The sequence below is a fragment of the Leptosomus discolor genome, chromosome 6 (genome assembly GCF_034619465.1).
Source record: "Leptosomus discolor isolate bLepDis1 chromosome 6, bLepDis1.hap2, whole genome shotgun sequence".
Classification (NCBI taxonomy): Eukaryota; Metazoa; Chordata; class Aves; order Leptosomiformes; family Leptosomidae; genus Leptosomus; species Leptosomus discolor.
The window spans coordinates 44325229-44339710 of NC_141396.1; the positions used below are offsets into that span (position 1 = coordinate 44325229).

Here is a 14482-nt window from a genome sequence, read left to right on the forward strand (position 1 = left end):
CACAAAACGCAGCAGCTCTGCTTCTTGCTCCTCACAACTTCTGAAAAGTGAGTGGAAACGGGGTGGAAAAGATTAATAGAAAAAATTCTCCATTCCCAAATTTGCTGTGTTTTGGGTACAAAATGGAAACATTTTCTATCTTCAATTCCCTGTCACTCATTCCCTTTTTCTTCCTCTAGAGAAACTAAATAAAAGGGTGGAATCCTAATTCCTCTCTGGCTTCCTGGATGAAACACAAAAATCTAGCCATAACATATTTGCTATACATCAGTTTTTCTATATTCTTGTAAGTATATATTCTAGTTCTGTCTCTTTAAACTAAAGATTTGTCTTGTATAACTAAAGACTTGTCTTGTATTCCTGTGGTTGTGAGCAATCCCCTTCACTAGAAAGATGTCTCCACTTTGATCCATTGTACCAAACTCAAACCTCTCCTGGTATGCAAAGACATATAGCACTTTTAGCGTTTGGAACGCAGCTCTCCCTGCAAGATGTTTAACAGGCTACTGGTTAAACTTGAGAAGTGTTGTTTACTCCAGAAGTGTCTGGAATCAGTTATGCTTAATAAATTGGATACCTTGTTTTTGATGGGATAATATGTAGAGCTGTGCTTTGCTAAATCTTCTGACTTTGAGCCAAACCAAGCTCTTTTGGGGGGATCTGCCATCATAAACATAGATCTTAAACCAGGCTTTTAGACACTGGGATATCAAGACTTTACTGAGGCGGCCACTGCTAAGCTTCCCCTTGTTAGTGTTTTCTCCAGACTTTGAGATCTCCAGCTCTGCTAGGAAAGAAGAACCATGTCCATGGAAGGGGAAGCAATTTGGATGGCAAACAATACATACGAGCAACGCTTACGAAAAAATGGGCAGGGGATTTCTTTTCCTTTTTGCTAGTATGACTGAAATAATTACAGAATTATTTCCAAGTAGAAAAACCCAAAACTTGTCATGTCGCCAAAAAAGTTGTGACTTTTATGAGTTAATATTGATTAAGCCATAAAATAATTGTAGGCTATATTAATCCTTTTATCAAGTGGCAATACATGAAAACTGCCATTTCTGGAGTATATTCCATGCGTAATTCCATTTGATAGTTCCACTTTATAGGATATTCAAAGTATGTTCTCAGAAAAATTAAAATAATTAACACTAAGACAGGTAAAAAATATAGATGCTTCTAAAATTACTCCCATTTTACATATTATACTGTCTCATACTACGTTGAGCATAACCGTAATATGAAATACAGCATATGATACTAAAAATACGTATCTTATCATATACTTGGTGCAAGGCAATAGCCCCGGCAACAAAACATGCTGAGGACTGACTGGCTAAGAAGCAGCTCTGCAGAAAAAGACCTGGCTTAAGCTGCACATGAGCCAGCAGTGTGCCCTGTCAGCAGCGAGGGCCAACAGCATCCTGGGCTGTATGAACAGGCAGTATCTCGAGGAAGTCATTACTCTGCTCAGCACTCATTAGACCACATGTAGCTACAACATCCATTTTTGGAGCATCAGCAGAAGACAGATATCAAAATACTGGAATGAGTTCAGTGGAGGGCCTCCAGGGTTGCTCAGGGCTGGAGTACTTGTCCTGCAGGGAGAGGTTGAGAGACCAGTGCTTGTTCAGCCCAGAGATGAGAAAGCTTTGGGGGTACCAAAGCTGTTGGAGAAGGTTATCACAAAAATGGAGCCAGCTTTTCACAGAGGTCCCTAGTGGGAAGATGCCAGGCAATAGGCATAAGTTGAGAGGTTCAGACTGGATATAGGGAAGAACCTTTTCCCTGTAAAGACAATCAAGAACTAGTAGAATTTGCCCATAGAGGTTGTATCAGACTCAACTGAAGAACTATGTGCATCCCTTGACATAAAAGGCTTAAGTCACCTCTTGGGATTGATCTGCTAAGCGCTGCTGCACAGATGACTTTCTGAATTAACATACTCCTTAGGACACAAGAATTTTCAGGATCCCATGAGAACTGAAAAACTTTGTGTGATCTATTCAAAGTCACATTAAAAATTACCCTCAGGGAAAACCCTGCAAATTTCCAATTAAAAAATCCTCTTGTATCTAATGCTGCGATACTGAATCAAAACACAAGTTTTTTCTAATAAGAACAGTACAGAAACTAAACACCTACCAAACAACACAACTATCACACTAGAAACGTTACAGACTATCTATATCTTGCTTCTTCCCCAGGAAAATGATCTCAGGGTCATTGTGAAAAATTCCCCAAAAGCTCCATCCCATTGTGAAGTGTAGGTAGAAAATAATCAAACAAAATGCAGACAGGGATGGAAACAAAAGAGGCTGACTTACCTTTATTTGCATTGTATTAATAGGAGAGCTGGTTTGACAGTGCAATGGTCCATGTGTCTGAATATGAAGAATATAAAGAAGAAATTCTTCTCCACTGGACACAGGCCAACCGACATGGAGAACTGTGTTGTTGATGGCACTTGGTCCTATATTGTGCAGCTGTCAAACAAATATCGTCAGTACTTTCCAAGGCAGTAAATAATAACAAAACCCACAGCAACCACCACTTAGACATTTCCAAATTCTTAGTGGCCATAGCCTTGAACTACTTTGGGAAAGATGTACAGATTATTAATATCATTTTACTGATGGAGAATCTGTGACAGGTAGGGGAAAAGAAACCTCTCTAGGTTAGTCACAAAGCCAGTGGCAAATCTGGAAGAACAACTTTTTTTGTCTGAGTCTGTATTCAAGAAATTATTTTCTTGAGTGCTGGTTTGTGAATTGTAACCATATGTGAAGTACTCTGTTTTACCCTCTAGAATAAAGATCATCCATCAGATTCCAAAAATGGCCTGTATTCCATGTAGTTCATTCAGTGCACTTTTTTCTAACCTGAACTTTTTTCTTTTAATTGACGAATCATCCATAGAAAAAACCCGACAACAACACAAGGTAGAAATATGTATACTTCAAACATTTGGAGTTATTTTCAACAGAATATCTTCTGAGCAATGAGGTAACAAGTTACATGTATGTCTACAGGTTTTTTCAGCTAGCTAAATGTTAAAGGAAACGTATTTTTTACTGTGCACAACACTCAGCTTTTAATGAAAAACTTTAATGAGAATGAGTCAAATCACTGAAAATATTTGGCATTGATCATAATGAGCTTTTAAGCACCGTTTTTAATTCTTGTCAAACACCCAAAATGTTTATAGATCCCTTAAACATCAAAGACAGACTCCTAGTGTAAACTAGTATCTCTCCACTAACATGAACAGATACTGGGGTTGTGAATTCCCGGATTAAATTTGTGTCACGTGCTAACGTCATAATATTTACATTTGTGGCTTTATCTAGTTGCAGATAAAGACAATAAATCAAATTCATCAGGATTTCAATGGGAGCAGCATGAGGTCCTGTGGCAAGATTTATCACTTATACCTCATAGATGTGTTCTACTAAAGGGCCAAGTTCTTCTTCTTTTGTTGGTTCATCTTTGGGTTGCCAGTTGTGAAGAGGCAAAATAACTGTTGGCGGGTGAGACACCCTGTAATATACAAAATAGGTAAAACGGTGTTACCAGTGATTAGCTGTATCGCTTTTAGAAAAAAAATTAAGACCACTATAGAAACCTGAGCCCTTAAGGGCATTTTATGTGGGCACATTCATTAGAATTAGGGCAGGTGAACAATACAATGCTTCCATAAAGTACTACCCAGCCCTTACAGACTACTGAGGGTTCGCATTTAGTTTCATATTCCTCTGATGGATGGCCCCTTCCAGCCAAGGGAGTGATTCTTTCCCTGTTGGGAGAGAGGAATGCAGTCTGTCAGGCATTCACATCATTCTTACTGATGTGGTATCTGAATACATTATCCACAAAACTAGAGTAATGATACGCAAATAAATGTATTTTCTCACTTCCATTTAAAACCTTTCAATGCTATGCATCTTTCTTCCCTTCAATACATTTTTAGGTATTTAACTGTTCTGAGGTATTTAACTGTTCTGACTGTAAATTCCTTATAATGCTTGTTTTCATTCCTTTAAAAAAACCTTGCAGAGTAGTCCATCCCATTTTACAGGTGGGAAACTCAGGTACTGTGACTTCCATAAAGTCACAATGGAAAACGACGTATCAAGAAATGGAATTCAGGACTAGAGCCTGAAGTAGTGCTCCAGGCTTCCCATGTGCTTTGCAAATGAAGCAGCAGCTAAGGCATTCCCCAAAACACTGTTGTAACTTGCAACACGTAAATCAAACATAAATGAAGAAACAATGACTTAATATTTGATAACTTTCTTTCTGTTTGCTATTTTGTTTTTCCTTTCCTTCTCTGTCTGACCTCAAGAAAGGACCAAGCAGTTTTCTGTTAACGTTTCTATTTCCCATAAAAACTGGAAGTTCCTTGGAGGGGTCCCATTCAGACGCCAACTTTAATCTTATTCAGTTGAGAAGTTGGGAAATCAGATCCCAAGAATTTCTTTTAGCACGGTGAATCTGGTACAGACATCTGTCATATGCTAGTACTGAAAGTAGTTCTTGTGCTAAAATGCTAAGAATTACCCCTTCTTCACAAGGGTCAACTCTCCGTTTTGCTGGTTTCTAGAATCTTTAGCCCAAAGAAAAGCCACAAAATTCCAATGCTTGTTCTGCCAAAGCTGGAATTTTGCTGACAGAAAGCTGTTAAAAAAGAATTGCTAATGAGTTTTTTTGAGAACATAACATTTGACTAAAACGATGGACTTCTATCCACCGATGTTAATTCACCTTCCCTTGAGTCTAAACAGAGAAAGCACCACTGAAGAAGAGAACAGAAGACTGGATGTTTTTGTTGGAAATGCTGACATTTTAAAATACTTTAGGAAGAAACAAACTGTTCTTGCTTCCAGCTCTTATGTCATATACAATGAATGAAATGTCTGATAGAAACTTTTCTACAGAATACAGCTTCTCAAAGCAGCAAGGGATCCCAGAGAGGAACAACTTAACACCATCCAGCTAAAGTACAACTCTTCATGAAACTTAGGGTATCCTGGAGTACCCTGCTAACTCCAAATACTTCCCCAGGCTTCAAAAGGCCAGCCGTTTGTACCAACAAGTATGCCAGAGGAGAAACCTATAGGCCACACTAAATAACAAAGGAAATGAAATATACTAATCAAAAAGTAATTTCAGATGAGGTACTTAGCCTAACTTGTTATATTTCACACATGGCCTTGTTTCCAATAAGAATTGTAATTATTAATTGTTGTTGGACAATATAAATGTTTGTTTCGTTACAAAAGCCAAGACACAGAGACCCTTCAGCTACCGCGAAAATTTGCAAACCAGAAAATGTACACAGACAAAAAGAAGCAGGCATGAGGTTTCAAACACCTATTTGCATGTTTTCTGTTACACTCCCTGTGCAGTGTTTTTCTTATCCACAGAATTACAATATGCGAAGTGTAAACGTAGACTTTCAATTAAAATTATTATAAAGCATGTAAGAACATTTATTTTAACAGATTTTACACTTGTTTTCAGGACTTCTGCTATAGACATGAAAGTAGCAAAATCACATCAAACTAAACAGAAATCCTCTCTTTTGACTATTTTTTTTTGCATTTAACTTAGAATATTTTTACCATTTGAATAATTTATTAGACAATGATTTTCCTAGTCTTAGGTGAGAATGATCAGTCAAATGAGAGTACTGAAAGATAAGATAAAGGAAGTATGTTCTAGAGAAAATGCTTATGTGGGATATACAATAAGAATTCTGCCAGCTGCAAATCCTCCCAGTCCAAATTATTTTCCTCCTGAATCCCTCATTCCTCTAGTGCTCTTTCAGCAGCAGAAAATAACAATTACAACTACAAAACTCTTACGTTTTTATGGAAAAAAAAAAAAGGTAAGCAGAGCAAAGAAATCTCAGTTATCAGAGCAACTGCTTATTGAATGAACTATCTAAGGAGTTACCTTAAATTTCTTTTGAATAGGATATTGAAGAAGATTTCTTCCTTTCTCATAGAGGCAGTATTTGCATGGGTCCACTGTGCAAGTATATATGCATGTATGCATACGCACAATTTGAAAACTACTTACTTTTCCTCAGTAAAATGTGCAATGATTCCAGTCCCACGTCATGCAACTCTGTGCAGAGCAGTAGGGAAACCAATGCAAGACATTTTCCAGTCCAAATGTGGACATAATCTCTCTTACTTTTATCTAGGAAATTGTGAGCAAATCATTCCCTTGGAGCTGTATGCTTTAGCATCTCTGAGTAATTAGCAAAATCTGTCAACAAAACATTTGGGAATTTTCCTTTGTATATGCATGCTATAGCTAATAAGGAAATGAAAAGATTTGAGAGGAAAGAAACTGGAAGTCATTCAACTAAGCAATTCCTCTGTATTTAATGACCTGTTTCTTAGCACTGCAGGCAATTCAAGCCACTTTTTCCACTTGTGGGCATACTCTTTTTATGAACAGAGGATATTTTGGCCTTCTTTTGGTGCCTATCTATTTACCTGTTACAGAATTTTTCATTAAAAAGAACACACTATGGCACAGAAAGAACATGACGGAGGCAAAAAGTTTCCAAGAAGTTTGCAAATAATACAAAAAGTTTTGTAAGATTTTTCTATGAAAGTGCTGAGCAACCTCACTGAATAAACCAGAATCCATAGCACTGGAAGCAGCCCTTCCTGAGAAGTCTCGTGAATGTATCCATAATCATTTCACTGATGCGCTGAAACCCCAGCCAAACCTTAACCTGGGTGTCCACCCATGGCAACACCTAGCATTGATGGCTCCCAACGTTTTCTCACACATCTGCAGCCCACCAGCTGACCCCTTTAATTCTTATCTCCTCAGCCTCTACTTCTCTTTCTGTGTTACCTTCCTCCTATTGTCTTTCAACTGCTCCTATTCAGAAATACAACTATTAGCATATATCCACAGTCTTTCGAGTGCCAGTCCTCCTTTTTCCACCTAACTCTAGCCTTCTTAACCTGAAAAACACTTACAAAAACTGATGGAAAATACTTTAAAAATCTCTCTGATTAAGTTTGAATATTACAGCAGAAAACATAATCTCTGTGATCTGCAAGTGACTGGACTCTCTAGGTAGTCAAAGGTATTGTCTTAGGAGCGATAACAATAAATTGATTTTTATATACCCATAAAAGCATAAATAAGTGCATTTTCATTTGTTTGTACCTAAGGCAGCCCCTTGAGATGCATCATATAAGTGACATCTACCCCTCTCACATCAGCCAGGCCTCATGGCCTGACTGTGGGAGTGAAGGAGGTACCTCCTGTTGTCCCCTTGCAGAGCTGAGAATGGCTAAGCTCCAGAGCTGTAGAATGAGGAGATGTAGGAAATCCGAGATCCCAGACAAAAAGCATTTTTGGGCAATTACTTGCTTTAAAAGAACACCCTGCTGACTTCCTCCAGGATGCCAGGATAGGAGTCTTAGTTCCAAGATTTTACAGGATACTCTGACATTCTTACCACCTAATTGCATTTCATAGTTTCTGAAACCAAGCTGTAAGTAAAAATAGAGGTAGAAACAATCATCTTTGATTATATCCTGTGCTTGCTTAATTTGGGTATCTCTTCCGTCAGTGGACAGGCACTTGATTCAGACAGAAATGTAAGAATCCTACAGTGGTAGCTGGCTGATCTCTTTTCATAGCTAATTCCTTATTCAATCTTTCTCCAAAGGCCTTGCTCTGCTCTCTATTGGCATATGTCTTGCCATAATGTGTTTCATCATTCCAGTCATAAAAGCAGCACATTCAAAATTAAGTGCCTGGGTGGTTGCACCAGCAGACCTACACATAATGAACAGGCACTTTGTGCTAGTAACATCCACACACAATTTGAATGTCCAAATAAAACATTGGCTCTGACTGGTGTTACTGCAATGTGGGATTCTAGTGTGCTGCATTTGCACAGACGCTCACCAAGCGTACTGGAGTTCATGTGGGCAGTCCTACCCTACATCACCTGGTAAGTCCTTAGCAGCTCCATCCTGCAAGGCTTGCAGAGTGAGACTCCCTGGGAACTCTCAGGTGCTCTTTGTGGATAAGGCATTTGTGATTATAATCTCTCAAAAGATTTACTACATGGGATTATTATATGTGAAAAGATTCAATACAATAAATAGTTATCCTTATGAATTGAAATGGTTGAGTACCTACCCTCTGATCTGTACTTGAGCCACAGCACCGATGTTGATATGAAGGTTAACTAAATTGCTGGTGGGATTAATCTTGTTAGAACTGGAAAAAATATGTACATGGGTTAAAAAAAGGTTATTTACATTGTTATAGATATATATATATATACACAGCACTGAGTACCTCAAGGCCTACAATTAGGAAGCAATGCCATTGGACATATTAAAGTACGGGCTTGCTACTGCCACTCTTCAGACTTGTAGGACACTGGTACTTAAGTCTGATATTGCTTGACCTCACCACATGTTTAATAATATAATCAACTCAAGCTTCCTTTAAAGAATTCTATGCATGAATATGATGATACAAATTTATTTAGCTCAGAATATCATGTAAATTCCCTTGTCCAATTTGGCTATCTGTATGGAAAGGAGTATCTTAATAGCATACAAGGGCGTTTCATGCAGTGGAGGAAGGCAATGCTAATGAACAAGACAGGATTTGTTATAATAAAATTTGCTTTTATGACTCTCCAAACTTGTGATTTCTGCATGACAGAGTATTTGAAGACCCAAAATAAATAATTTCTTTACCTTTCTTATTTTCTCCCCTCCTCTATCCAGACAATGTTTATGCTCTTAATCCCACTTAGCAGTGAAAACAGATGCTATGTTTAAAGCCTAGTGCTCTCACTTACTTCATTGTCTTTTCTTATTGCAAATCCTTAGTCATAAAGGTAGCTTCTCTTATTTCAAAAGGCCATTTCTATGACTATAACCCATTCAGGTAAAGAAAGTTTTGCAGGTTTGAATTCACGAAGACAGGGAAAATAAATAATCACAGAGTTAGAATTCATGTAATTATGGGATTAATGATACTAAATTTGAAGGTTTTTTTCAAGCAAGTGTGGAAGTACTGCCTTGCTTCATGGAGAGTAAGCTTCTATTGCTGTCACAGTTTACTGTTATCACATCTGGGTTGCATCAGTCAAATGGAAACATTCAGAAGAGGCCAGCATTCCCAGAGACTGACTCCTGAGGAGTAAAGTGGAATACTGCTTTGATCCAGGCTTTCTGGTTACAGATTGCTAAAATTAGGAGCAGCTCTAATTTGTTTGTAAACTAATGCAGATTTCCTTCAATCATCATTTGAACTTTTGATGTAATCCTCTATTGCCATTGCTTTGAGTACAAAAGTACAGAAATTGCTTAAAGTATAAAAATGACTATACCACTAATCTGTTGGAATAAGCTGCTCTTCAATTTGTATAATGCTACTACCTTCCATAGAGTTAAAAGGCAGATTTCATCGTATATATTTAGTATTTGTCTTGTTTGTGCTTTATAGCATTTAGTAGAGAAGAAAATAGTTTAAATAGAAGTGCCAGGACATCTCCACCTCAGAGGGGTCTACAATTGCCTAGCAAAATCCACATCAGAAAAGGAATCAAGATTTCAAGACACTACTCAGCCTTTGCTTATTTCCTATAGGTAATAGACTTGCAGTCCAAAATATTTATTTTCCACTTGATGTTTTGGAGTAAATTAAAGGTCTCTCTTTTGAATAACTCAGACCAGGACATAAGTTCAGACATGCTCTTTGCTTCCCTTCCTTTCCATTAGGTAATTCTCTCTTTCTGCCTTATGGATTTCTGTTTCCTTTTTCTTTTAAGATTGTTTTACCTCTTCACTAAGGACACAGAAATGCACAAACTGTAGTGCTGCTTGAGAATGAATGGACAAAGCAGTGAGTTTTAACTGTGGGGTCCATTCCCTATGCAAGATATTTTACTTTTTTTTTTTTTTTTTTCTTTTTTTTTTTCTTCAGCATTTTGATACCAGTTTGTGGAAACTGCCCTTTTTGGTAGCCCAACAGATTTCCTCCATTTACATTTTCACATTTTAGTGAGTCGCACTCACGGAGGAAGCATGAGATGTTGCTATCTCCTGACGCTTACTTATTCCTTAGTAAAGCATTGCCACTTTTATCTACAAAAGTGCCTACCCTCAACTCTTATAATCTAGAAAGATCTAGCTACCCAAAAGGCTCTGAACCTCCCCAGTTTCACAGCATGAAAAGGGTAGTGACAAGAGTATAGTTTTAAATGAGTATCAGAGGCTGCTTGCATTAATGACCTGACAGTGGGCAGTGGGATGGACAAGGGACCTACAAGGTAGGTGTTGTACCTTGTATCCCTCTCTAGAGGAACCTCTGCCCAGGTTAGCATGGTCTCCAGCTCACCAGCCTGAGCCCTGGGAGAGGGCTGAGGCCTGACCAGGCACCTCATCGTCCTCTATGGCATTGCTGTGCCCTTCCTGACTTTCTGCATGCCCTTTCCTTCAAGGGTTACATTATGGAAACATGACTTAAACATTTTAAATGTCTTGGTTATTTACCACAGTGAACATGATCAAGGTCCTCATTAAAGGCCAGACATTAGCAATTAAGTCTCTGTGTGCGGGGTAGGGAGGGCCCCATCAGGAACTCCAGTGTGCATTTGATGAGGACAGATGGAGCAGAAGCCCTGCCGCCTACTGAAAAAGTCCCAGGTTTGTTCTTGCTGTTATCCTAACACAGCCCATCCTGTGCTTTTTTGTCCCTACAGAGGAAGTACTGCTCAGCACAAACCAGAAGATTCTCCAGCAGTAATATTTCAGCCCCACAAATGTGGAAGAAACTAATGGAAAAAGGACAAAGGTTCACCTGCATCAAATTGAAAGTTTTCTCTCTTCATGCCAATAAATCTGTTGGGCAGATTTTAACTGCTCTCCTTCTATTTTCTAAATTGTCATGAAGAAGCGCCACATCTTTTTTTTTTCAGAGTATTATATGTTTTAAAATACAGAACTTCAATACAAAGTGATCACTGTTCATTAATTCTAAAGTGGAAAATGAAGTGCAAATTTGGCAAATCTGTAGAAGACCCTTGGATCACTGACCAAATCAGTTAGGCTGAACAAAATCCTCAGAATGACTCTTAAGATTGATTTTGCTAAAAGCTAACAAGGCTCCGACTCCACAAATCCTCCTGAAGAAATCTACCATAGGAAAGCCCATGAAATAACTACTGAGATTGAAGAGTTAGAGTGACCTATATAGAGCGTCAGATATCGACAGGAATTCAGAATTTAAATAACCATACTGTTGATTAAACATCTAACCTTTTTATTTGCAGCTCAAAATTGATGCTGAAATCTGCATTTTCAAAATGCTGAACAGAAAATCGAATGCCTGTAGAGAACTGGGGAAGAAACAAAACAGGTTACTAAAAATGGTTGATCTCTCCATATCGAGAAAACAGTACTGTTCGACATTGCATTTTGCAAACTTCTATAGGGTTCTGATGCTTTGTAAAATTAGTATGAAATAATATCATCTAGTTGTTTTCAGGAAAAAATACCATCCTGCCTGTGTATGTCACCAGATGGGAAACTTGGCGGGACAGAAGAAAGATCAAGAGGAACAGAGAAGCATACTCCCAAGAATGCAGCGGTGGACCCTTCTTCATCCAGACAGTCTTTGCTTTACTTGGCCAAGCCAAAAGAAAATAGTAGCTGTCTGGCATCTCTCCCCCCTGCCTCCATCCACGCACACCTTTGTCCAGGTCTCCAGGGCTTCCTGCTCCTCCTGTTGTCTCTGTGACACATAAACTGCACACTTTGGGCGTTGCAGGGCTGACTGACCACCTGTTTTCCTTCTAGAGGCTAAATTAGCAGCAGCTTGATATTTTGGTTTGTTTTGGCTTGAGTTTTTTTTTCATTGCAGTTCAGTTAAGAGCAATTAAACTTCAGAGTTATATTTGCAGTTCAGTTTGCCACAACTTGCAGTGCGTGACCACAGAAGACAGAGGGTAAAACACACAGATCTCAAAACTGAAGGAGATAAGGGCTTCCACCAGTGTTCCCTTGTGTTTATGCAGACCTTGCATTCTCCCTTTGATAATTTCCATTTGTTTTGTAAGAAAGGCACAGAGAAAAGCAGAACAAGTCAATTCAGAAGAGAGCAATGGAACTGCAGGGCTAACTAAAGAAGGAATATACAATAGCATACGATGGGGGCTCTGTAACCTTCTTGTTGAACACATTTACAGCCCCAGTACGTAAGTGGCAGGGAAGCAGAGGGAGATGCCATCTGCCCTTACATTGATAAAATTGTACTGGAGTGTTTAATTTAATGTTTTTAATTGCCTCATTTCAACTGCACCTGTCTTGTATCTGGTAATTTTTGAAATGTGAATTTTGCATTGAGACTGACAGCAAAGTCTACAGTCTGTAATCTTGTACAACTTCTCACTCTCCCGTATCTCCCCTACTGCCTGATGGTAGGATTTCCTGCCAGATAACTTGTGCACGGTGCTTTCATTTTTTTTTTTAAAAAGGATGGTTACATATAGCCATATTCTCCACGTGGAGAAACAATCTTCCTGAGAAATTCATCAAAAGGCATTAGGAAATGAGGACATCACTCCTTCATCTCTGCCACTATCTGACTAGATTACAGCAGAGGTGTGTGGGTGTGTGTCTGCTTGGCATACTTTCCTTACGCACTGTCAGCAACAGGACAGGACACAACAATGTAGAGTTTTACGTTTGGGACCTAGATTCAACATCACTGAAGAGGAGGTATTTTCCTCTGTGGGTGTCAATTCAGATGTTTAAGCAATTCCTTTTCCCCCAGCATTATTTTTTTAAAATTTTCATTCAATGCTCCTTCTTCCTTCACTTGCAGTGGTGCATCACTGAATCTTAATCCATCTCCAGAATGAAACTTAGCTAACATGTTTCAATCACTTTTTTTTCTGTTGTCCTATGCTGGAAGCAATATTGGTATCATAAAAGAAATGGCAAGATCAAATCTTTGAATTCTGACCATTTTAATGTCATAGTTACTGCTAATCTCTCTTTTTGGAAGTAAAATCTTTAAGACTAAAAGATGATGCTCATTAAATTAAACAGAAGCTAAATAGCTGACTTGGAATACAGATATAAGCTATTTTTAAGACCACTTTTGGGGGATGATTTTAACAACTGTATTGATATTTCATTCACTTTTAAAAAGATAACGTTTTTTTAAATCTGAGATAAAAATTTCTGAATATTCAATTCAGCATTTCTCTTACTGTCCTTACTAGTCAGTCTATAAATTTGTTACCACTTTGAGCAGAAAAAAAAATGATGAACCAAAGATAAAATTTTCCTCAGCTAGAGCACACATGAACTACAGTTTTAATGAACTATTATACCCCTGAGGCTTAATCCCTTATTTAATACTGAAACACACTCCTACTGTACGAGTCTAATAAGCTGCAGATGTCGCCTTTGTATGGTCATACAAATTTGCTAATGTCAAGTAGCCCTTGACACTGCTGCTAATAACGGGGCAAGGATGCTCATACGCCCTTGCTGAAAACCTACTAAGGCCAAAGGAGTTAAATTTGCTTGAGCTTGTAACTTAGCAATCACTCAACCTCCTTATTTTACTAGGACATTCATTTTATCAAAATAGTTTAATTTTATTTAAAATTTTCCAAGTGAATTTAGTTTCATTAAAATTGCATTATTTTCCATGTTAGTAACATCATGTATCTTTGAAATACATGACATTTCTATTACTACTGACAAGCTTTAATCTGCCACTATGTTTGACAGGATGTAGGAGTATGCTGGGAGACAGAGGGCTAGCATTTTTTGAAGTGTCTTACGGCACACATGAAAGACAAAACCTCTGTGCTCTTGAAGAATCAGTTTGGTACATACCAAGAAACAGGCAAGACCTTCCAAGCCTCCCAGTCTTCTAACCTTATTCCTACTCAATTCTATAACCTTATTTCTACTCAATTCCATTAACTTCCAAATTGTTCTACCAGAATTTATGATACAATCTGCACCTCACTTGCTAACGCCACTGAACAGGCATTAGGAAGCTTGTCAGTCTGATCCATTTCAGTGTCTAAGTAAGTACTTTGAGCACTCTTTGCCAGTGAGATGGTACCACAGATACTTTGCACTCTGGGACATATGGTATTGTGATTCTCCCTCCCATTTCTTTTCATCTTCTTTTTTACCTTTTCATCTTTATTTTAACCTCAAAGCTATTATTGAAAAGGTTAAGTAAGTTCTGTGGCCAGTAAACGACTTTGAGGTCACAGATTTTCAGTAAGTCAGAAATACATGCATTTTGATGACAATGCATTTTGATACGAAGTGTCAGACAACTCTGTAGCCTGCTGCAGTAATATCCCATGGATTGCTATCACAAAATCCTGACACAACCCTCATACTCAGAAGCTGATCTTAAAGGGTTCAAGAATTCT

At 38.2% G+C, this 14482-nt stretch overlaps 1 protein-coding gene across 1 annotated transcript in view; it reads right to left on the bottom strand.

Annotated features, from left to right (window-relative positions):
• The window catches only part of ITGA8 (integrin subunit alpha 8), a 111804-nt gene that overhangs the window by 30921 nt on the left and 66401 nt on the right, over positions 1 to 14482 (bottom strand). Inside the window, exons 22-25 of the mRNA XM_086466502.1 lie at positions 11331 to 11410; positions 8191 to 8271; positions 3438 to 3543; positions 2331 to 2489 (exon numbers count right to left, since the gene is read on the bottom strand). Of these exons, the coding sequence (XP_086322628.1) occupies positions 2331 to 2489; positions 3438 to 3543; positions 8191 to 8271; positions 11331 to 11410 (426 nt within the window). The remainder of the gene's footprint in view (positions 1 to 2330; positions 2490 to 3437; positions 3544 to 8190; positions 8272 to 11330; positions 11411 to 14482) is intronic.